Raw genomic sequence first — 24,363 nt, forward strand, 5'->3', positions numbered from 1 at the left:
ATAATTCCCCAAAATAGCTGGATCCAGGGAAGGCTTCTTGAGGAGGGGTCTCACCACCGCCTCTTTCAAGGCAGCGGGGAAAACCCCTTCCACCAAAGAAGCATTTGTAATCCCCCGGAGCCAGCCTTGTGTCACTTCCTGAGTAGCCAGTACTAACCAGGAGGGACATGGGTCCAGTAAACATGTAGTTGCATGCAACCTCCCCAGCAACCTGTCCACGTCGAGAGCCACAGAATCAAACTCATCCCAAACAACCTCAACAAGACGCGTCTCCGTCATCTCGGTTGGATCATCGCAATTTTGGTCCAAACTATCCCGAAGCTGAACGATTTTATCGTATAGATAACCGTTAAACTCCTCAGCACGTCCTTGTAAAGGGTCATCCCGTCCCTCCTGATGAAGGAGGGAACGGGTCACCCGAAACAAGGCGGCCAGGCGGTTATCTGCCGATGCAATGAGGGTGGAAACGTAAGAACGTTTCGCCTCCCTCATTGCCACTAGGTAGGTCTTAGTGAAAGACCTCACTAGTGTCCGATCAGCCTCGGAACGGCTAGACCTCCAAGTGCTCTCTAGGCGTCTTCTCTGGCGTTTCATCTCTCTCAGCTCCTCGGAAAACCAGGGAGCCAATTGAGATCTACGCCGGGTCAGAGGCCGCAAAGGCACAACACGGTCCAAAGCCCCAGCCGCGGCCCGTTCCCAGGCCGCAACTAGTTCTTCAGTCATGCCGTGGGCCAGATCCTCAGGGAAGGGCCCAAGCTCCGTCCGGAACCTCTCCGGGTCCATCAGGCGCCTGGGACGGAACCAACGCATTGGCTCCGTCTCCCTGCGGTGGTGGGCGGCAGTCCGAAAGTCTAGGCGGAGGAGAAACTGATCTGACCATGACACCGGTTCCATCACTATATCTCCTAATTCCAGATCATTAACCCACTGACCAGAGATAAAAATCAAGTCTAGTGCGCCTCCCCCAATGTGTGTAGGGCCATCAGTTACTTGAATCAGGTCCAAGGCCGTCATGGAGGCCTGGAACTCCTGAACCACCGTGGATGACAAGCCGGCCGATGGCAAGTTGAAATCCCCCAAGACTAAAAGTCTGGGAATCTCAACCGCCACCCCAGCAAGCACCTCTAGTAGCTCAGGTAGGGCTGTAGTCACGCAGCAAGGAGCCAGGTACGTGATCAACAGACCCATCTGATTCCGATGGCCCCACTTCACAAGGAGGGATTCACAACCAGCTATCTGAGGTACAGTGGACTACCTCGACTCCAGACTCTCTTTAATCACAATCGCCACCCCCCCACCCCTACCTTGGGCCCTTGGCTGATGGAATGCGCGGAAACCCGGAGGGCACAGTTCAACCAGGGGTACACCCCCCTCTGTGCCCAACCAGGTCTCCGTAATGCCCATAAAGTCCGCAGACTCCCTCTGAATAAGATCACAAATCAGGGGAGCCTTATTAACCACAGACCGGGCATTGTAAAGCATCAGCCTCAGACCCAAGCTCTGAGGGTCCTGACCATCCGGGGAACGAGTAAGGACTGAGGGGCCGGAGCACGTGATCGCTTTTAGACATTGAACATGTGCTCCCGAAGAATGATACGGCCCCTTGCCTCCGCCATGTCTGCCTCTCCCACTTACCGTGCAGATGGAATGACACTCTCTGCTCTGAACACTCCCCTCCCCCCGTCTTCGGACCAACTAAAGTAATGCTGTGAGCGCGCGCTGAGACTGGACATACCCCTCCCCTGACGTGTTTCCCCCAACACCCGCCCTTACCCTCCCTACCCTTAAAAATTCCCTATTTAAAAATCCCCAAAGGCTCTTTCTCGACGCATGCCACCTCTGTGGGTCCCAAGACCCGTCATTGAGGCCGGCCCTAGGTAATGAAGCGGGCCATTCCTGCGAGGCGGGGGCACCTCGCAGGCGCAAGAGTTCATGTGCAGAGTATCGCATGAAGGAATAAGAGTCAGCGAAAGATGGTCATATCCTCAGATAGGCAAAGCATATTAAATGATGGTCCGCCCTCCGTTGATGTCAAATGCCGCAGATGAAAAAGCGACCAGAAGCCAAGTCATGGCCACATCAGGTCGGGAAACAGCCGATGGAATATCACGGCCATAAGACAAGGCCCGCCACTGATGCCGCAGATGCCAAACACGGCCAGGGAATCGGGTCAGACCAGGCCGGGGTGCTGACCCAAACCACGGCATGGCCACCACAGGACCGATCAAAGGCCAAAGGGACTCAAGAAATCGGAAGATCACCAATACCGTCTATACCGTCCATACTGCCATTAATAAGCCGCTGGTGGAAAACATGGCTGATGGAAAAATACCGCTGGTGGAAAGCACAGAAAGCGCGGTCGAAAAGTCAGGCCACTGGTGCGTCGCTCCGCCGCCATCCATACCACCATTTAATATGCCGCTGGTGGAAGCGCGGCTAATAAGAAACGCAGCTGATGGAAATGCCACTGGTGGAAGTCGCTGATGGAAAACGCTGTGAACGAAGACCAGGCTACTGGTGCGCCGCCGGTGGTTATCGCGGCTTAAAAACCCAGGGCCAGGTCGCGGCCAGGAGCCAGGCCGGGAGTCGGGAGCCAGGAGCCAGGCCAGGAGACGGCCGATAGTCAAGCCAGGAGCCAGACCGGGAGACGGCCGATAGTCAAGCCGATAAATTCCGGCGGCTAAAATCCCGCCTGCTACTGCCACCAGTGCCGCCAGCATCAGCCGCGGCCAAAAATCCCAGCCGCCGATGCTCCAATGTTCCTCAGTGGTATGTAGCAGGCCAGACCAGCCAGAAAGAAAAACGCCGACCTGGGCCCTAAAAATGGCCGCCGCCATCCGCTGCCTGCCCCAGAACTCGGCTCCGTTCTCGGCAACCGGGGGTCCAACGAGGCCCGAAGACCTCCCCCTCGGTTGCCGGCATGATCATCTAACGAAGCGGAGGAACCAGACAGCCCGGCGGTCGGTATTTCGGCCCCTTCGGCCAGGGAAAGCCCTGCCTACCATCTCCATGAAACTCAAAATGCTGCCATTCGAGCATGCGCAGAAGAGCACATACTTTTTTGCATGAGATCTGAACTCTCATAGAAATCCATATTATTAGAAATGGTTCTAATAGTTTAATTAGAAATTAATTTCTGCAAAACAGAAGGCCATTACTTTCCAGTTCCTATTGCCTGCAGCCTACAAGATTGAACTCAGTAACTCTCATTAATAAATCAAACTGAATTAAAAGGATCTGGCTAACATCAGTTTTGAATCTAAGGCAGTGTTGGGATTCAAACAATTTAAACACCGGTTCTCTGCCTTAATGATTTCATCCATCAACCAGTTCATCAAACTGCTCAGAAAGTTAACAACCGGTTCTCCCGAAGTGGTGCAAACTGGCTGAATCCCACCACTGATCTAAGGTATTATAGTATATGCAGAAAGTACCAATACAGAGAAAATATTGTGATAGTAATGCTATCATTTATTCATGACTAATTCCTCATGGCTCAATCCTTGTAGTAGAATTACAGCTGCAATGGAACATATATTGGCCTAGTCTAGTGGTTAAAGCACCAGGCTAGAAATTGGGAGACTTGAGAGTTCTAATCCAACCTTAGCCATAAAAGCCAACTGGGTGACCTTGGGTCAGTCTCTTTCAGCCGAATTCACCTCACAGGGTTGTTGTGGGGAAAATAGGAATAAAAGTTGTTTGCTGCCTTGAGTAATTTGTAAAAATAATAAAAGGTGTGATATAAATAAATAAATATATATAAGGTTTCTTAAAGTAATCAGTTAAAAATAGACTATTTTAAAAGGCATTTTTCAAGTTTCGTTTCATTCCCATTTTTTCCTATCACACAAAAATGATCCTTGTGAAAATGTGCTTGTATTACAGAAACATTGGAATTGAACTTACCATATTTTTCGGAATATAAGATACACTACCCACCCCAGAGGGTGGAAATGTTGGTGCATCTTATACACCGAATACAGCCATTTTTGGCCTCCTAAAACCTCACCCTACTCATCTCATTTATAGAGAATTTGGGAGTTAAATTGCTGAAGCATGGTGTTTCCCTATTTATCAGGTGCTGGACAGAATAAAGGGCTCCCTACTTCCTCTACCAGGGAAAAACTTTGTTTGGCATCACTTGCAGAACAATCCTGACCTCTATGGTGAGTGGAGAAGCTCCTACTCCAATAATATATTCTTCTTTATTTGATCACAGAATGACTGAGTTGGAAGGGACCTTGGAGGTCTTCTAGTCCAACCCACTGCTCAGACAGGAAACCCTGTAACGTTTCAGATAAATGGTGTCCATTTTTTTCTTAAGTCTCCAGTGTTTAGTGCTATTCCAAAAGAGTGATAAACCCACATTCAAGACCAGTCTAAACAATACTGAATAGACGAGGGAAGAATTGATGCACAAATAATCTATTTCTCCTGCCACCAACAGTCAATGTTCAGACTGATCCAGGTCTCTGATTTGGGGATCAGCTCATAAATTTGATGGGTAAAGAGCAAGATCTCTTTTTAAAAGAAGTCTTCACCAAATAAATGGACAAAGTGAGGCTTAGAGTCCATCCCTTAAGAATCATCTACTTGCAATACAATACAAGCAGGCCTCAAAGTACAACTATAACTGGGACCATAATTGTGGTTGTTGAGTTGTTTTGGTCATAAGTTGAGGCATCCACATGACCAGACCTGATCTTTTTAGCATTTTTAAAGCAGTTGTTAAGCCAATCACATAGTCATTAAGTGAATTCACTTTCTCGAATGCATGTCTTTTGACGAAAACCATTGCAAATCACGTGACTATAGGATGCTGCAACTGGTCGCAAATGCATGTTGATTGGCAAGCATCCAAAATGTGTTCATGTGACCATGGGGAAGAGAACAGCACATTTTCCAACAGAAGCGTTTTACAGCACACCCTTTCTAAGGCCACTGTAGCTCCAATTGGTTGTTAAACAACCGGTTGCAAGCCGAAAACTACTTGTAGTTGATGAATCACAGACCAGAAACTGTAAGAAACCTAGATCAAAGGTAGTTTCTTGCTTTACTATCACAGATGCAAGAAATATGCAGAAAGCCTCACATTTTCCTAATTTTCCATTTACTCTGTCAAATGCACACAGGCCCTATAGCAGCCCTTCGTTTTTAGCCCATTATAGCAGGGTTGGGAAAGGCCATGCAGCATTTTTATAGTAACAAGTAGATATAGTAGGCTGAAGCACCATGGTTATTTTTTTTATTTCAAGGATGGTTCCATTTACCACAAGATCTCAAATTCTGTGCTGAGATACATGCCCCATTGTTAAAGTGCTGCTAGGTTTCAAATTTTTTTGCCAAAGTGCCATTTCTCCTTTTCCTTATCCCTGATAATGGAAATGTAGCTTTAGTGCTGTTGGTCCTATCTGTCCTCAAACCTTATAAAATTAAGGAAGGTGGCAAAATTTACTGATACCCAATTCTGATATTGGCTCTTTTGCCCCTCATAGGACCTTTCTGGATCTGTGCCACGTTGGTATTCACATTAGCCATCAGCGGTAATTTATCTTACTTCCTGGAAAAAAGAGGGAGCTCCTCCTTCCACTACAGCCCTCAATTTCACAAAGGTGAGATTTTGATATGAAAGTACTTCCTAGAACGTCAGTTCTGAATGTCAGCATATTACTTGTTGAATTATATTGCTAATCATTTTTCGTGTATAATTTATATACAGAAACATATGTTTATATGCCACCCATCTTACTGTGGAGTGACTCTGGTTGGTAGAAGTGTATCCATATCAATAGGCAAGATAAATATGTGGAAAAATATTATTTTGTTGCCTGCTGAGTATTGATACATAGAAATAGCACTTAAGACTTATATGCTGCTCCATAGTGCTTTACAGCACTCTCTGAGCTGTTTACAATGTCAGCATATTGCCCTCAACAATCTGGGTCCTCATTTTACCTACTTGGAAGGCTGAGTCAATCTTGAACTGGTCAGGATCAAACTCCTGGCAGTGGGCAGTGTTAGCCTACAATACTGCATTTTAACCACTGTGCCACCATGGCTCCTGATTTATACATACAGATGAGTATCTGTTTGGCTACGAGTAAAGAACTATCTCCTTGTCTTGTATTTAAAATGTGCAAATGAAGAACATTATTAAAAATGTATAAATCCTGGCTTCCAACTTTTATTTAATCCCCTTAGAATTGGAACAAAGGCATGTATTGTTTACTTATCAGTACTGAGAAACAGTTTGCACAGAAACCAAAAGATTTGAGTTTGCCTTAGGCATGAAATTACTTTGGGCCAGTCATTATCTCTCAGCCCAGCCCACTTCACAGGGCTGTGTGGGAAAAATAGGAGGCAGGAATCTTAGGCACGTTTGTCAGTTTGTCATCTTGAGTTATTCGTAAAGGTGGGGGAATCAAAATGATAATAAAGGACTACTTTACAGACTATTATAAAACATAATTAGTTTATTCTATGAATTCCCTTCTCTTCCTAGATATGATGGAAGGCTATGACATGTTTCAGTTTTAGTTCTTGCTAGAGAATGGTGCATTTAATACAGTTTTCTTTTTGCGCAGTGACTATTGCAAGCATAGTAATCTACTGCTATGCCTGGCTGGTCCCCTTAGGTTTGTGGGGCTATCTACAATGGCGAAAGGGAATTCATGTCACCACTGATGTGTATTCTTTTCTGGAAATGGTGTGCATTTATGGCTACTCACTGTTTGTGTACATTCCTACTGCGGTAAGTTGTCAGGCATTTGGCAGATTTATCATTCATTCTCTGTAGAATATATTCTTGCAAGGAATTGCCACTTTTTGGGAAAGATGGATTCTTCTTCAAGTTGACCTTAACAATTTTGACCGACTGATTCATCTTCCTTAATAGGTTCTGTGGCTAATCCCTATCCCATGGCTGCAGTGGCTCCTGATCATACTTGCAATAGGGTTGTCAGGCTCAGTTTTGGTCCTTACCTTCTGGCCAGTTATCCGTTCAGACAGCAAGCCAGCTGCTTGTGCTGTAATGGCCATTGTTGTTTCTCTTCATATCCTCCTAGCTATTGGATGCAAGGTATGTATCTTCTGTTCTGCACTAATGTATTTTAGTTGCTGAGAGAAACAGACAATTGGAGAATAAGCATGTTTAGGTTTTTGTTTTTTGAGCCTAGATTAATATATTTTATGAAAGAGTTTGACTTGTATATGTTTCAGTTAGGGTATATAATTTTTTTCTGTATAATCGCTCTTTTTCTGTGGACTGTGTTAAGATTCAGCCTTAATTGAGCCAAATGTAATATCTGTAATGCATGTCTCCAAGTTGAAAATAAAGGTTAAATGCTTTTAAAGTGTGGAGTTGCAAATTGCAAAGTGTTAGAGCACTGAACATCTTTGAACACTCATCAGACTATCCTGAAGGGTAAGTGGGGGGAAGGAGAAGAATAAGTGAGCAGTATCTGTGAAGCCAGGGTTTGGAATAAAAAAGCTGCTCTGTTTGCTCCTTTGAACATTTTAAGAAATTGGGTAAGAACAGTCATTATGATGAAATCCAGGTTATTGGTGGAGGGGACATGGGACGGAGAGTCCTATTTGATTCCTGCTTCAATCAATTTAATCTTGTCTTTTTGAAGCTCTATTTCTTTCAGAAACCAAGCAGCACATCTTCTACTCCTATTGCTTATACAACTGCAACTCAGCAGCAGAAGCATACACTCTCATTTACTGCAGCAGAGGGAAAAGGAATCTGATAACACCCTGCACTAGACTTTGAAAAATATGCAAGTATTTTAATTCAACTATTACTATTCCCTTGCTCATCCATATTAATGGAAATGCAGAATCACAACACTATTGGAAAAGTTTGACCTTTGGATCTCTCCCTAATATTTGTTTTATTGAATTGCTTCTTTTACAGACATTGATCTTCAGTATCCAGTATCCGGGAAGAGCACTCAAGACACCCTATTGGAGAGACATAAAAACCCTGACCTGGAAGAGGATCCTGCTAGTGTGCCAAGCAAAGGCATTACCATTTCAAAATTCATTGTTTTACTGCTGTCAGCCAGAGCACACCCGCAGTTGGCCTGATTTAGGAAGCAGCTTACACTAGAAGCCACTTGCAAGGCCTGGCAGTTTTAAGCATTTAGAGCTGCTTTGGTTGATACAGCTGCCAATTGCTCTGCTGTAGCCGGGTGGCCTGTTGCAAGAGGACAGAAGAGATGGGCTGCATGAAGGCTTTGTCTCTTACATCTATTTCAGCTAAATCCTAGGTCAATTGCAACAGAAAAAAGCAGGAAAATTTAACTAAATGGGTGCATTCCTGTGGGTTTAGCAAATAATTACTATGCGAGTGAAGTTCTCATATAAGCCAAAATATCACTTAAAATTAATTTAACCATTTAATTTCTTTGGCATGCAAGGCTAATTTGAATTAAACTATCATCTCTGGAAAGTACATTAGCTTTTTCTTAACTTCCTATATTAATATAGAGCAGATCTTTGCAGGGATGTCTGTTAAAAAGCCAGTACTTCTGCTGTATCCAGGACTTGTCTGGCGACTTGTGATCATGTTAACGGTTAAGAAGCCTAACAGAGAACACAATAATTTCCTAAACTTTCCTTAACTATGACTAGAAGAGAGAATCAAGTGACTCTTTAGCAATGTAAGAAAAGTCAAATCATTTGATGAATATTTCTGGTGGGAAGGCACTTCTTTCAACTGCACTTCAAAATAGGTGAATACAAATAAATTTTAAGCTGTTTCATCTAAACCTGGGATTGGGAAACCAGCTACTACAAACAGATCTTCAAAACCCTCCCAGTTTTATTCAATAGTCACAAAATCATTGATCAGCCAGACCCAACAATTGGCTTTATAGACCCACAATCCAGCCACTGAAGGTTCTCCAGAATGGTCCCACCCCTCCCCCCAATTCAGCCACTATTGGGACCCAAAAAACATTGCCTTAAGTAAGCCACTTTTCTCCTCCATAAAATAGTTGCTTGTCAAGTCCTTTCAGAAATATTGGCTTGAGGCTCTTCAGAAGGAAAAAAAGAATGGGTTACAAATTACACATAAAAGTACTACAAAGGGACTCCATAACAATTGCCAATCTATTTAGAGTCTCTTGGTTACTGCGGGAAGCAGACAAGTTACATACTAAACCACTTGGCATCCACTTTTGCCCAGAAGGGAGGAACTAATCATAGGTGCTGTTACACCTTAAGAACAGATTAGAAAATGGGATTAGGTTTAAAATGAGCAACAGGAAATTGATACACAAACCATTTTCAGTCAGCAACAATATTTTTGGTACATTTGTGTTTTAAATTTTTTAACCCTTTGATGCTCCATCAATATTCCCAAGAGATAGGCAATCATCAGACCTGCTGATAAGATGCTTGTGGCATATAAAACAGTCTTCTTTCCTCTCAGATGTTTTTCACATGGCCCAAGACTTACAGCAGTAAGATGCTGGAGCTTTTCTGAAAGCCAGGAAGTTGATGGGTCTTTGTATTTCCCAGGAGACATTCCTCCTAAGTCTTAATGCAACAAACACTAGCTCAGAGATTGGGATGCCTAAGAAATCAACATGGATATGCTGCTGGATTCTTACCTGTGCCCATTCTACAGCCAGCTGCAGCCCCTTCATTTAAAATACTGGGAGTGTAGCAATAAATGATCAAGTTTCTGTTGTTGGTGGGCTGCCTAGAGCATGTTAGAAGCCCTATGGCAGTTCAGATTTGCAGCCTGTGCCTAATGCCAATCAGTCATGGCAGACTGAGGAACGATACTATTATTGACATGATTGGTTGTAAGACACAGTAAGCACAGGAACTCAGTCATGGTTGAGCAAGTTGAAATTTCCAACATTTCATGAAAAATGTATGCAAGTTCACTATTAAGCCAGTGGGTTTTTGTCTTCTATTGTACAAGGGTTGGACCATCTCTGGGTAACCTACTGGAAGGCAGAAGAGATCCAGAGAACTGACTGCCAACTGGTGACATACAGTGAGCAGGTGGGCAGAGAGGTGGAACTTTTTCTCCATTTGGTTTTCTGATGCTGTCAGTTCAGGGATAAGGGTTTCTTAGCTCCCATAGTGCATTGTGTTGGTGGTGATAGACATGGGGGATGCCATAGAAATGGCTGGTCCCCCCATAGTGAATTGACTGTTGACCGGGTAATGAGCAGTTGAAGTTCCTCCACTCTGGCCACTAGATGAGCCTGTAGCAGGAGAGAAAAGCATTCAGCTGGATATAGCAGAAGGAATTCTAGTTTTCAGCAAAAAGTCTAAGCACAACTAGTCACCTGTTTTTTAAAAGTGGATTCAGATCCATTTCTCATCTAGCAAATTTCAATTTAAAATCAAAACCTCACATTTTGTAATATAGCTGGCAAAATGTAGTTTTAATGCCATGGGAGGGTGGGGGTAAGAAATAGAAGAGGAGACATGCTGTCTTAGAGTGCCATCTATAAAGAAGAGCTTGCTGCCTCTTTTGCATGGACAGGACTGACAAAATGCCAATGGGTTCAACTGCTCAGTTCTAGTCCACATTATGCACCAAAGATAGCAGGCTCTTGCCCCTGAAAACTCAAGCCAGAATAAACCAGTCAATAACCATAGTGCCCCCAAAGCTGCCTTGATGCAAACTGATCTGATGCCAAAATCAGCTAGTAGAATTTATTCCATCTAGAATTTTATCTAGCTTAAGTTTCAATTTCAGGAATAATGTCAATTTCAAAATGTACTGTAAAAGTATTTGCCCCTTCTCAAACCCAACATGCTGCCTGCTACTTTTCTCAGCCAAAGTGTTCAAAATCCTACAGAGGAGAAGAGAGCACACAGGGCCACTTTCCCCTCAGTTCCAAAAAAGCCCAAGGGCAGGTTTACCTTGGACAATCCCTGTGCTCATGATGGATCCCATCCGGGAATGGGTGTGATTGACAATCCCAGTGTTGGCTGCTTGGGAAAAAAGAAAAATACTCAGACAGGCCTATCTCTACACGGGGCTACTTCACCTTTAACATGTTTCCATCATCTGCAAGTACACACATTACAGATGCCTCATCCATCTCTAGTCCAAAAACAGGCCATGTGCATGCAAAAGGTCTAATCTCTTACACTCTTATCTGATTAACAACTCAGTGAGTCATCATAAACGAGAATGGAGATTGGGAATTGAGAATTTTTTCTCCTGCAATTACCTGAAGGTCAAACAGAAGCCATTTCTCACAAATTAAAAGGGAGGGAGCAACTAGAATATTAAATTTTAGAAATCTAAAGCTGAGCTGAATGTGACTAACATTAATCTCTCTCTAGCCTCTTGAGATACACCACTTTTCCAGCTTGGCAATATTATAACCTACTGTGACAAAGAAGCACTGTCTTGATAAAATTATGCGGGGAGAAGCAGATTTGATTTGGAGGGTTGGGGAGCAGGAGTGTCCTATCCCAAGGGTGTTCCAGAATAAAGCCTTTTACTTCTTCTGACCCTAAAAATAGCAATTATAATTTGTTCCTAAGAAAATGCTTTAATAGAACACTATGAGGTGGCTGTGAGAATGATCTAACCATCAACAATAGGTATCTCCTGGGAAATCGGCTCAAATATAAAGTCTCCTTTAAAAAAACCATTTCATTTCATCTAATATCAGCAAGTTTGAGATGTGCAAATCTTTTTATGTTTCCATCCTGTAACCAACAACCCTAAATCTTCCTCATCCGGAATACCTTGGGCCTGAATATGCCTGGCAGATATTTGGGAGTTCTTTCCCAAATGAAACATTAATTGGCAAGCAGATGAAGAGATTCAGCTCTCTTCAAACTGTTTTGCAAACATGCAAAATGACCTGTGGGCATTTGTTAGGCACTATTTCTTATTGTCTTCGAAAACACAGAATAATCTTTTTTGTTATTATACAATGATTCATGTGGGTTCTAAATCTGGTACTTACAGAATTAGTATTTTATCTAACTACCCATGCCTTAAGGAATGGCTTGAAATTCAGCTCTTTCTTGGCTATAGCTGAATGAATTTGCAAGGATATAATCCCCCATAGAGTATGTTGTTTCTCCCCATGCTCTTGGCAAAATTCTGCAGCATGTTTTTAATGTTCTAATAACTTAGAAGTTTTGAGCACCACAGCTGTATCTGACAAATCAGTTCAGAAACAATCACAAATACCAGAAGAATAGGCATACTCTTTACACTATAAGGTGCCATGACTTTGATTCTCATTTCTACTAAAAAGTCCCCAGAACAAATAGAAATGGGGAAAAGTGATTCAAACCCACTTTGCTGTCAAGGTTCATTAATAAAGTCTAACTCAAAAGGACAGGGGAAAGTTCTTTCTACAAAGTCATTTTAAGTTCAAAGGTGGTATAATGTCCACCTCTCTCTTGTATAACTGCTTTTATTCTGAAATTATGCTGGAGTTCATTTCTGAAGAGAGATTAACATTACCAAAGCTAGGTGCCTTGGAAAGCTCTGAGATATCCTTTCTGTGAGGAAAAAGTCCTGGTTTGCTACTTTTTATTCCAATCGTGAATACAATGTTTATGTTTTATTAGGTTTCCATATGCTATTATCCTCTGATATCCAGTAGAGGAAATAGTCTATTCTAACAAGGGGCACTAAGATGAACTGAGAGTTATTTGATTTTCTATTAAATCACTGAACTCTGCAGTGATCTTGCCTAATCTATACCATTTATGTAGATGGAAACACAATTTCTGTTAAGTATTTAAATATGTGGAACCCAGACTTGACAAGTCTTTCTGCCGACCTGACCCTGTTTTCATGAGGACATCATTACCCATCAGGGAAATCACGTTATATTGCTTGTAAAATTAGGGATTTTGACTGCCTACTGATGAATCCACCATCAATTGCATTGTTTTTCATCCTGTTTTGCTTTAACTTATTTTTGTTTCTATCTGTAATTCTGGTCTGTGCCATAATAAAAATTATATTCTATTCAGGGAAATCAACTTAGAAGATACCCAGATAAAAAAAAACAGAGATCGCAAGAGGAAAAATCAGGGGTAATGAGAATTACTCTTAATACATTTGCTGGTTTCTGGCCATAATAGCTTTATCTATTACATAAGCTTTCAATTGTCAATATTAATGCAAATAACCAATTTAGATACTTTCCCAATGAAACATGTTGCAGGTACTTTTGTTCAATTACACTGTACAGAAACAGATTATTTAAAACCATACCATTTTAAAACTTATTTTTCTGAACCAAAAAATTATAAAATACTACCGCTCTGGAACTAAATTCATGTTGAGTTCTAAGGCAGTAGAGTACATTTTTTTCTCACAGGGGGGTGAAACAGGCACAGCATAAGTCAAAAAATAGAAACAATTCTGTGGCCGAGGGTCCACATACCCTACCAGGCATTCAGAGGAGAGTACTTAGATGAAGCAGGATATATTAGCTTTCCGAAGGGCTTGCTTACGAGTGTTGCACCATGTATAACACCCCAAAGACTCGATACTGAGGTCATGGTGGTGATCTGGGCTCCTCAGGTCTGCCACCAAGACTGCTTCCTAGGACTCCCCCTTTAAGCCAGAATCTACTGCACAATGCAAATAAACTCACCTAGAGGAATAAGGTTGTTGTGGCCAACATTAGTGCCACCCGCAATCACACTGCTGAGGTCATAGGCTGTGGGCATTCCTATAGCACATTAGAAAGGAATAGAGTCAAATGTGAGCATGGTGCTATTCAAGACACAGATCTTCAAGGACTCTGCCCAACCCTTTTGGACACTTAAAAAGCACTTACAGACATAGGAGTCTCTTTAGGGAGATGCAGATACTCTCTCTATAAACACTCTCTCTATAAGCCACATTTAAATGGGATGTTTATTCCTGCCCAATCTGAAAGCTTTTCTACCTAGGTATATGAATGCAGGACAGTAAAATAAGTGAATACACAAAATTATATTCTAGTATGGAGAAGTATGGGAGACAAGTGATAACACAGATGTGGCTGACATCATCGGCGGACAAGGACTCTTTAGACTCAATTTCCCAGTCAGAAGACTAAGACTAGCAGTCAGTGTTGTTTGGGAGCTGAAGGAGGAAAAATGATGAGAAAAAGCAACTTTATGCATGTGCTTGGTAAGAGACAACTTAGTTTTTCTTCTGCTCTCAATAGATGACACAAATGTGATACACTACATAACCATTATCATAACATAATCAAGACTCTTCCAGGAATGGTGATAATGCCAATGGAATGTGTGTCACGCTTATACTGTTCACCCAGAGGAAAAAGGTGCCATATCCCAAGCAGCAGCACTCTTCTTGCAAAGGAACCCTAAAAAACATCGAGCCTATCCTTTCAGAACTCTTTAAAGCCATCCTTTTACTTTATGGAAAGATGCCAAAGGATCCTACTGTAATGATCCTGATTGCTCATGTCCTAGACCCAAACTAAACAAGAGGTGGATGTAAAACAGTATCTTAGCCCAGACGTGAGAAGCAAGAAATACAGTACCAGCAACGGCCATCCCTGTGTTCATGTTGTAGGCGCCACCTGTGTTCCACATGTTCTCTGAAGGAGATGTATAGTGTGAACCTGGCGGTGGTGAAGGAGTTGTACCTGTGTACCTGAAAGGCAGACACACACACATTCACTTAATCACCAGCAACAATTCTAGTACAATCCCCTCTTGCTCATTAAGCCATAAAGTGCCATAAAGGATAAAGTGCCCATTAGCCTTTCTAATGTGAAAGATCCTGTATAAGAACCTTACAGCTCATTTGCAGAAAGACATCATGTTTATTCTGCAGTGGTTATTAGAACTCACTGTGTCTAGTTTCTAGCCTGATGTCTTAACCATTATATTAAAATGGGCCTTCCTATACATGCTTAGATCAATAATATAAACTCACTACCCTTTAATTGACAGTTGCAATCAATATTTTTTAAATATTTAAAATTATGTTTTTTAATGTGATACAGTAATGAAAGAAAGTAATTAAAATTAAATAATTAATACAGTAATTAAAAGAAAAGATAAAATTATACAAAAAACATTTAGATAGCGTCTTCTCTTTCATTTTTCCTCCAGAGTTTATGCTGTTTCTCTATACTTTTTGGGGATGTCTTCAAGCCGCTATTGCAGGAAATATTTTTCCCCATTTTAAAAGAGTCTTTTGTCTTTTTATAGAATAAAGCACTACAGAAATTTAAGTCCATACTGTTTGTTAAGAGGCCATGGTGGACCACAATAAAAGTGCCTCCTATCTTTTCATCCCTGAAATCTCCTCTCCAAATAAAACTAATGGAAGAGATTGAGTTCAGATTCTCTCTTCTGTATCTCAAAGGTGCTTTTTCAACAGGCAACTGGACTTTGTTTTTCCTTGAAGACATTTCGCTTCTCATCCAAGAAGCTTCTTTAGTCAGAGTGCTGATTTACCACCAATACTTAGAAGGCAAAGTCTGAACAACAAACGACAGCTAATATCTTAAAAGCCAGCCATAAACATATCCCAATCAACATTTTAAAAAGCCACATACAACCGGCACTAAAATAACACATAAAGAACAGCACACATTCTGCTAGAGAGAAGATGGGCTCCAGCATGAGTCTGAAAGCTTGGAAGACAAAACTTCTGGTCGCAATGACTGACCCAGATTGGATCTTGCAACATTATCCTGGGACATGTATATTTGTCTTCAATAATTTTTATCACTCCGGAATTGCAGCAGAAGCTGCACAGAGATTCCTTCATCTGTCTGATTTCCCACTGAAGATGCCAATAACACCAAAGCAAATCAGTTACCAAAAGATGGTTCTCCTTCCCTCTTGCTGATCAGTATTAGTGGAGAGATACCATTTTCCTTTACTTTGCCTTTTCTGATGCTTTTCCATTTTTGAAGCAAGATGATTTCAGCCTAAATTCTAGTCACTACCTGATCCAGTCCTGCTTTCACAGCAGCTAAACAAAGAAGTCTCTTCTTGTGAGACTGGTGGCCATATAGATTTGATAGATAAATAAATAAATAAAAATAAAACAACACAAAAATACCCTTCTATCCCTGGCCCTTTGCTGTTGCATCTCCTTGCCCTTTACCTAGCCTTTCAAGCTTCTCAGTGATCCAGACTATAATTTATACTCTGTCTAGGTTTACACACACTTAAACTGGGTTAACAAAACCTAATTGTTGAATGTATTCACACAATGAGAGACAAGGGAATGCCGCTGAATTCCAGTTTGATATCCTTTTGTTTATCATGGTTTTTAAATGCTCAGTAGCCCTGCCAATTTAAAAACAATTCTATCAGCAAACAGGCCAAATCTGCATGGATATCTCCTTCTTCAAAATAGTGACTAAATTAATAGACCAGCGAAATACTGTGGACATAATATAATTAGACTTCAGCAAGGCATTTGACAAAGTAGACCACAACCTACTTCTTCGTAAGCTAGAAAAAATGGGATCTTCACCACCAGATGGATTTGCAACTGGCTGACAAACCGTACTCAACGAGTAGTCCTTAATGGGTCTAAGTCTACATGGAGAGAAGTAAGCAGTGGGGTGCCACAAGGTTCTGTTTTAGGCCCAATACTCTTCAATATCTTCATAAATGACTTAGATAAGGGAATAGAAGGGGAACTCTTCAAATTTGCAGGGGATACTAAGCTGGCAGGAATAGCTAACACCCTAGAAGATGGGCTCAAGATCCAGATGGAGCTTGACAGACTTGAACACTGGGCCCTATCTAACAAAATGAAATTCAATGTAGAGAAAAGTCTTACACATAGGTAAGAAAAACCAAAATATATACATATAAACACATATAAACTAGGAGAAACCAGACTTAATAGCAGTGACTGTGAGAGGGATCTTGGAGTCTTAGTGGACAATCAGCTAAATATGAGCCAGCAGTGTGCAGAGGCAGTTTTAAAAAAGCCAACACAATCCTAAATTGCATTAACAGAGGGATACAATCAAAATCAAGTGAGGTACTAATACTACCCTATAAAGCCCTAGTAAGACCACACCTAGAGTACTGCATCCAGTTTTGGTCACCACACTAGAAAAAAGATATTGAGACTCTAGAAAAAGTGCAGAGGAGAGCAACCAGGGTGATTAGGGGACTGGAGAATAAAACACATGAAGAACGGTTACATGAACTGGGCATGGCTAGTCTAGTGAAGAGAAGGACCAGAGGAGACAGGATAGCCATCTTCCAATACTTGAGGGGCTGCCACAGAGAGGAGGGGGTCAAGCTGTTTTCCAAAACACCTGAAGGCCAGACAAGGAATAATGGATGGAAACTGACCAAGGAGAGATTCAACCTAGAAATGAGGAGGAACTTTATGACAGTGAGAACAATCAACCAATGGAACAGTTTGCCTTTGGAAGTTGTGGGAGCTTCATCACTTGAGACTTTCAAGAAAAGATTGGACTGCCATTTGTCGGAAATGGTATAAGGTCTCCTGCTTAAGCAGGGGGTTGGACTAGATGATGCATTAGGTCCCTTCCAACTCTGTTTATCTGTTATCTGATACCTTGGGGTACCCCAATGCTTACCTCCCTCCATATAGATGTAGTTCCATTAAAAACTGCATGTTGAAGTCAGTTTGTCAGCCAGGTACATATCCATCTGTTGGTGATGGTGTTTTTCTAGTTTAGAAAGAAGTAGGTTTTGGTCTACTTTGTCAAATGTTTATTCCAAGTATACTATGTCCACAGCATTTCCTAATCCACCAATTAAGTCACATTGTCAAAGAATGAAGTAAGATTTCTTTGGAATGTTTGCTTCTGGTTATAACTTTGCTTGCTTCTAAGTGTTTGCAGATCTATTGCTTGATTATCTTTCCCAATTATTGATTAGGCTTCAATACTTCCGAGATCATATCTGGCATTTTTATTAGAACTCTGGGGTGTAATCAGTCAGATTCTGTTGATTTGAACTTGTCTAGGGTGGATAGATGTTTCCTTACCATTTTCTTGCTTATTTTAATTTGTATTACTTTTTTCTTTTTGCATGAAGACAGGTGCAAAGATAAAGCAACTCTGCGTTCTCTCAGCTGTCTTCACTTCCTTGCTGCCATCTCTCATTGGTGGACCATTACTTCCTTGACGAGTTCTTGTTTTTTACATGTTCAAAGAATGTTTATTATTATTGACATTTGTTGCAAGCCTTGCTTCATTCTGAGCCTCAGCTTTCCTGAATTCATCTGTGCAGATTAGGGCTATTTGCTGGTATTCTGCCTTAGTTATATCTCTCCAATTTTTATACTTATCCTTTTTTTTCCTTTCAGTTTATCAGAGTTCTTTGTGCAACCATGCTGGTTTCTTCTTGAATTTCTTATTTTTCTTTTTCAGTGGTATTGAGCTGGTCTGGGCTTTTATAATCATATTTTTCAGTTTCCTAAACTTCTTCACCCCTTCATGGATTACTGCCTTGTCGTGGCGAAGGGGCTTGCGTAGCTCAATGAAGCTATGAGCTATGCTGTGCAGGGACACCCAAGACGGACAGGTCATAGCAGAGAGTTCTGACAAAACGTAATCCACTGGAGAAGGAAATGGCAACCCACTCCAGTATCTTTGCCATGAAAACCCCATGGACAGTACAAAAAGGAAAAAAGATATGACGCCGGAAGATGAGCCCCTCAGGTCGGAAGGTGTCAAATATGCTACTGGGGAAGAGCGGAGGGCTAGTACTAATAGTGCCAGAAAGAATGAAGCGACTGGGCCAAAGCCGAAAGGACGTTCAGCTGTGGATGTATCTGATGGTGAAAGGAAAGTCCGATGCTGTAAAGATTTTTTCTCCATAGGAACCTGGAATGTAAGATCCATGAATCAAGGCAAGCTGGATGTGGTCAAACCAGAGATGACAAGACTGAACATCAACATCTTAGGAATAAGCAAACTAAAATGAACAGGAATGGGCAAATTTAATTCAGATGAGCATCAGGTATACTACTGTGGGCAAGAATCCCTCAGAAGAAATGGAGTAGCCTTCATAATCAATAAAAGAGCAGGAAAAGCAATACTGGGATACAATCCCCAAAATGACAGAATGATCTCAGTTTGAATCCAAGGCAAACCATTCAATATCACAGTAGCTCAAGTCTATGCCCCAACCACTGGTGCTAAAGAGGATGAAATTGACTGGTTCCATGAAGCCCTATAGCACCTGATAGAATTAACACCAAAAAATGATGTCCTTATCATCATGGGAGATTGGAATGCTAAAGTAGGAAGCCAAAGGATAACCGGAATAACAGGCAAGTATGGCCTTGGAGTACAAAATGAAGCAGGGCACAGGCTGATAGAATTCTGTCAAGATAATACGATGGTCATAGCAAACACTCTTTTCCAACAACCTAAGAGATGACTCTACAAATGGACATCACCAGATGATCAACACAGAAATCAGATTGACTATGTGCTCTGCAGCCAAAGATGGAGAAGCTCTATGCAGTCAGTAAAATCAAGACCAGGAGCTGACTGTGGCTCAGCTTCTTCTTGCAAAATTTAGGCTTAAACTAAAGCACCAGGCCACTCAGGTATGAACTAAATCATATCCCTGATGAATATACAGCAGAGATGACAAATAGATTTAAGGAATTAGATCTGATAGACAAAGTGCTTAATGAACTGTGGACAGAGGTTCACAACATTGTACAAGAGGTAGAAACTAAAACCATTCCAAAGAAAAAGAAATGCAAGAAAACAAAATGTCTGTCTGAGGAAGCTCTGCAAATAGCTCAGGAAAGAATGGAAGCAAAAGGCAAGGGAGAAAGACAAAGATACATCCAGTTGAATGCAGAATTCCAGAGAATGAGCTGCCTCCGGGGTTACGCCAACTCCCCGACCTCCGGACCTTCAAACGTGAACTGAAGACTTTATTATTTCATCGTGCGGGACTAGCCTAAGTGTATTTTAATTGTAATTTTAAAGGGATTTTATGTCGGTCTATGACCGTTTTAGTTAATTTGGCCTACTAAATATTTGTTTTTAATTCTTTTAAAATTTGTTATTTATATTCTGTGTTTTAATATGGCTGTAAACCGCCCCGAGTCCTTCGGGAGAAGGGCGATATAGAAATTAAATTATAAAATAAAATAAAGAAAGAATAGCTAGAAGAGATAAGAATGCATTCTTAAATGAACAGTGCAAAGAAATAGAAGAAAACAATTGAATAGGGAAAACCAGAGATCTATTCAAAATATTGGAGATATGAAGGAAACGTTTCATGCAAAGATGGGCATGATAAAGGACCAAAATGGCAGGGACCTAACAGAGGCAGAAGAGATTAAGAAGTGGTGGCAAAATTACACAGAAGAATATACAAGAATGAGCTTAACATCCTTGATAACCATGATGGGGTGGTCACTGACCTTGAGCCAGACATCCTAGAAGGTGAAGTCAAATGGGCCTTAGGAAATCTGAGCAACAACAAAGCTAGTGGAGGAGACAGTATTCCAGCTGAGCTATTCAAAATCTTAAAAGATGATGCAGTAAAAGTGCTACACCCAATTTGCCAGCAAATTTGGAAAACTCAACAATGGCCACAGGTTTGGAAAAGGTCAGTTTAGATTCCAATTCCAAAGAAAGGCAATGCCAAAGACTGTTCAAACTATCCCACTATTGCACTCATTTCACATGCTAGTAAGGTTATGCTTAAAATCCTACAAGCTAGGCTCCAGCAGTATGTGGATCGAGAACTACCAGAAGTACAGGCAGGATTTCGTAGAGGCAGAGGAACTAGAGATCAAATTGCCAACATACGCTGGATCATGGAAAAAGCTAGGGAGTTCCAGAAAAACATCTACTTCTGCTTCATTGACTATGCTAAAGCCTTTGATTGTGTGGATCACAACAAATTGTGGCAAGTTCTTAAAGAGATGGGAGTACCAGACCATCTTATTTGTCTCTTGAGAAACCTGTATGCGGGTCAAGAAGCCACAGTGAGAACTGGACACGGAACCACTGATTGGTTCAAAATATGAGTCCGGCAAGGCTGTATACTATCACCCTGCCTATTTAACTTATATGCAGAGCACATCATGAGAAAGGTGGGGCTAGATGAATCAAAAATTGGAATTAAGATTGCTGGAAGAAATATCAACAACCTCAAATATGCAGATGATACCACTCTAATGGCAGAAAGTGAAGAGGAACTAAACAGCCTCTTGATACGGGTGAAGGAGGAGAGTGCAAAAGTTGGCTTGAAACTCAACATTAAGAAAACTAAAATCATGGCATCCAGCCCTCTCAATTCCTGGCAGATAGATGGAGAAGAAATGGAGGTAGTGACAGATTTTATTTTCCTGGGCTCCAGCCAAGGGGACTGCAGCCAAAAAATTAAAAGACGCTTGCTCCTGGGGAGGAAAGCTATGGCAAATCTAGACAGCATACTAAAAAGCAGAGACATCACCCTGCCAACAAAAATGTGTATAGTCAAGGCTATGGTTTCCCAGTTACAATGTATGGCTGTGAAAGTTGGACCATAAGAAAGGCTGAGCACCGGACTTCCGGTTGGCTCCGCTTCGTTGATGGCGGTCTTTTTTTGACCGCTTACCCTGTGAGCCCGTAGAGCTGACAGGACGGCGCAAATCAGCTGTCCGGCAGCTTGAAAATCTCCCCCTTGAGTGAAGAGGGAGAGAAGAGCATTCGGGCTGAAATTGAGCACCCCGGAGAAGTCCCAGAAAAGTTTCTGGAGACTCGAGGGGAGTGCTCCTTCTAAAGCCTGAAAGAAGCTCCGGACCCGGAGGGCATCTGCCTTTTGGCAGAAAAAAACGTAGCGTCCAATCTCCGCGGCAGAAATGGATTTGTGCTGGATTGTAACGCGGACAGAGCAGAAACTGGAGTTCTAGCATTTGTTTGTAAGAAGCCTGCAAGCCCCTAATAGAGGATACATTTGTTGCAAAGATAGGAGAGAAGAAAGCAAATGGCAATTTGTGTATTGGAAACGAAAGTTAAGGAAATGCTTATTAACAGCCAGTGTGGAACCAGGAGATATACAAGAAGATACTGACTATATGGAAGAAATGAGAATTTTATGATTTATATTTTTCTTCTTCTTTGGGACTACAGTGATTTAGAAGAAAAATCTTTTGAATCTTTACCTTTTAACCCCTTTTTGTCCCCTGTTACTGGGTAGGTTATATATTTTTAAAAAATGGCTCTTAAGCAAATAGTACCAAAAGCCACTAAAAACTTTGAAATTTCTTCAGTTCAGATACGAAAATTAAAAGATATTAAAGAGGAATTAAGGAATTTTTACAGGAGTTTTTGGAGACTCATCTTTCAGAAATAGATCAAAAATTTGATGAAATAGAATGGAAGTTATCACTTACAAAGAGCTTTTGACTATGGAAAAAGGGGAATTACAGTTAAAATCTAGGGAGAAATTGAGGGATGAAGGAAGAAATTATACATGGTTCCAGTATGGACAATTGCAATCTAGATGGAAAATAGATCAGAAAATTGGTATAAGGCAAAGTGATGATAATCTGGTAAAACAAATAAAAGATCAAGGTCAACAGCATATAAAGAGATTATATAATGTATTGGTTGAAATTGATTCAGAAATGGAGTTGGTTAAAGATTGTATGGTAAAATGGGCACAAAATTTTCAACAACCTATAATGTTAGAAACATGGGAAAAAATTTGGGTGAGGAATGTTAAATTCACGCAAGCACAAAATTTAAGAGAAAATTTTTATAAAATGTTTTATAGATGGCATTTAGATCCTAAAAAACTGTCATGTATGTATCCAAATGTGAAAGCAAAATGTTGGAGATGTGATTGTGAGGATGCTACCTATTATCATATATGGTGGACTTGCAAAAAGTTAAAGCCTTTTGGATTAAAAATATGGTGGATTATGCAGAACATTTTGAAAAAGAAGATCAAGTTTGTTCCACAGTTCTTTTATTAGGAATAATCTCAGATTGCACTGTTATAGAGACAAAACTGATTCTGAATTTAATAACTGCGGCAAGATTATTGATTGCACAATATTGGAAGAAAGAAGACTTACCTACAATTGGAGAATGGATTAGTAAAGTATCAAATTTAGCAGAAATGGCAAAATTTCTGCCTACTTGAAAGACTGTACACAAGAAAAATATATTTTGGAATGGAGGAAGTGGATTGATTATATTCAAAATAAGTATCAGATTAAAAATATCAATTAGTTTTTGAGTGAAGTTAGAATTATTATGTATTAGTTTAAGAAAGAAGGAATTGATAGTGTGATGGTGTGAAATGGAATATGTTTTATGTTATATTTTAGATTATGTTTGTTAGTTACAATACCCTGTATTCTGTTCTGGGAAGTCTCGGGAAGGAGGCGGGAAGGGAAGACTATAAATTGATTGGTTGCCATTGTACAGGAATAATGGTAGAATTAAACAAGTTGGAATGGTGTAATGTCGGGACTGCTCGGCAAACACTCCCGAAGGAAAGGGTAAGGAAAGAGGAGTAAAGAAGGAAGAAAGCAGGTAGGTAGGTGGGTAGGGAGGAAAGAAGGAGGAGAAGAAAGGATAGGAGGAGGAGAAGAAGGAGAAGATAGAGGGTTAGAAAGGATGGTAGTGAGAAGTGGGAAAGAGGAGGGGAAGTAGGAAAGCGAGGAGAAGGTGGTGGGGGAAGTTTAAGAAGGATGAGAAGGGAAGAAAAGATTAAAGGGGGGAGTGGCAGTCGAGCAGCCCTGATTGAGTATAATTTGAGTATAGGACTGATTGTTGGATAAGTGATTGTATTGTACACTGGTCAAATTGTGGGAATTATTATGGAAAAATAAAATAAAAATTTAAAAAAAAATAAAAAAAATTTGATGAAATAGAGAAAGAGATGCTGGATTTTAAGGAAGTGGTGGAAGAGCAGAAGAGGGAAATGAAAATGGTAAAGGATGCAATTTCACAAATATTAAGGTCTTGTATTCAGATGGAGGATAGTTTGGAAGAACTTAATAAAGTTAATTTAGAGCTGCAAAGGAAAATAGAGGAAATTCTAAAGAATCAAAATAACTGGAACTTAGATAATAAGATAGAAGATATACAGGGTAAGGTAGATAGGGCAGATGAAGAAAGAGTAATATTACAATGTAGATTAATGGAATATGCTATAAGGGTGAGGGGGTTGAAGGAAGGTAGGAAGGAAAATTTAAATGAGATTTTTACGCAAGCTTTTGGGTGTGGAGCCAGAGATTACCGAGGGATGTGGTTATTTATTTTACAACTAAAAAGGTTAGGTATGAAATCTTGCAAGCCTTTTATAAAAATATATTTTAAATATTGGGACAAGATATAAAAATGATGAAGGAAATTCCTCCTAAAATGTTAAGAAAGAGAAGAGAATTTGCTTTTT

The 24,363-nt window shown here is 40.9% G+C and overlaps 2 protein-coding genes across 11 annotated transcripts in view; one reads left to right on the top strand and one right to left on the bottom strand.

The window, feature by feature from the left end:
- Positions 1-8,460, top strand: part of YIPF2 (Yip1 domain family member 2) — a 36,520-nt gene extending 28,060 nt beyond the window's left edge. For all 4 annotated transcript variants that reach the window (XM_058171178.1, XM_058171181.1, XM_058171180.1 and 1 more), the window contains 6 exons: positions 4,079-4,166; positions 5,496-5,612; positions 6,585-6,751; positions 6,896-7,078; positions 7,635-7,781; positions 7,919-8,460. In XM_058171178.1, coding sequence (XP_058027161.1) covers positions 4,079-4,166; positions 5,496-5,612; positions 6,585-6,751; positions 6,896-7,078; positions 7,635-7,751 — 672 coding nt within the window. In that variant the 3' untranslated portion in view covers positions 7,752-7,781; positions 7,919-8,460. The remainder of the gene's footprint in view (positions 1-4,078; positions 4,167-5,495; positions 5,613-6,584; positions 6,752-6,895; positions 7,079-7,634; positions 7,782-7,918) is intronic.
- Positions 8,461-10,092: 1,632 nt separating this feature from the next.
- CARM1 (coactivator associated arginine methyltransferase 1) overlaps positions 10,093-24,363 on the bottom strand; it is a 146,992-nt gene continuing 132,721 nt past the window's right edge. For 6 of the 7 annotated variants that reach the window (XM_058171172.1, XM_058171170.1, XM_058171168.1 and 3 more), the window contains 4 exons: positions 14,520-14,632; positions 13,617-13,694; positions 10,897-10,965; positions 10,093-10,229 (listed from right to left, as the gene is read on the bottom strand). In XM_058171172.1, the coding sequence (XP_058027155.1) occupies positions 10,093-10,229; positions 10,897-10,965; positions 13,617-13,694; positions 14,520-14,632 (397 nt within the window). The remainder of the gene's footprint in view (positions 10,230-10,896; positions 10,966-13,616; positions 13,695-14,519; positions 14,633-24,363) is intronic. The other variant, XM_058171171.1, reaches the window with a different exon arrangement.

Source organism: Ahaetulla prasina, chromosome 2 (assembly GCF_028640845.1).
Source record: "Ahaetulla prasina isolate Xishuangbanna chromosome 2, ASM2864084v1, whole genome shotgun sequence".
Lineage (NCBI taxonomy): Eukaryota > Metazoa > Chordata > Lepidosauria > Squamata > Colubridae > Ahaetulla > Ahaetulla prasina.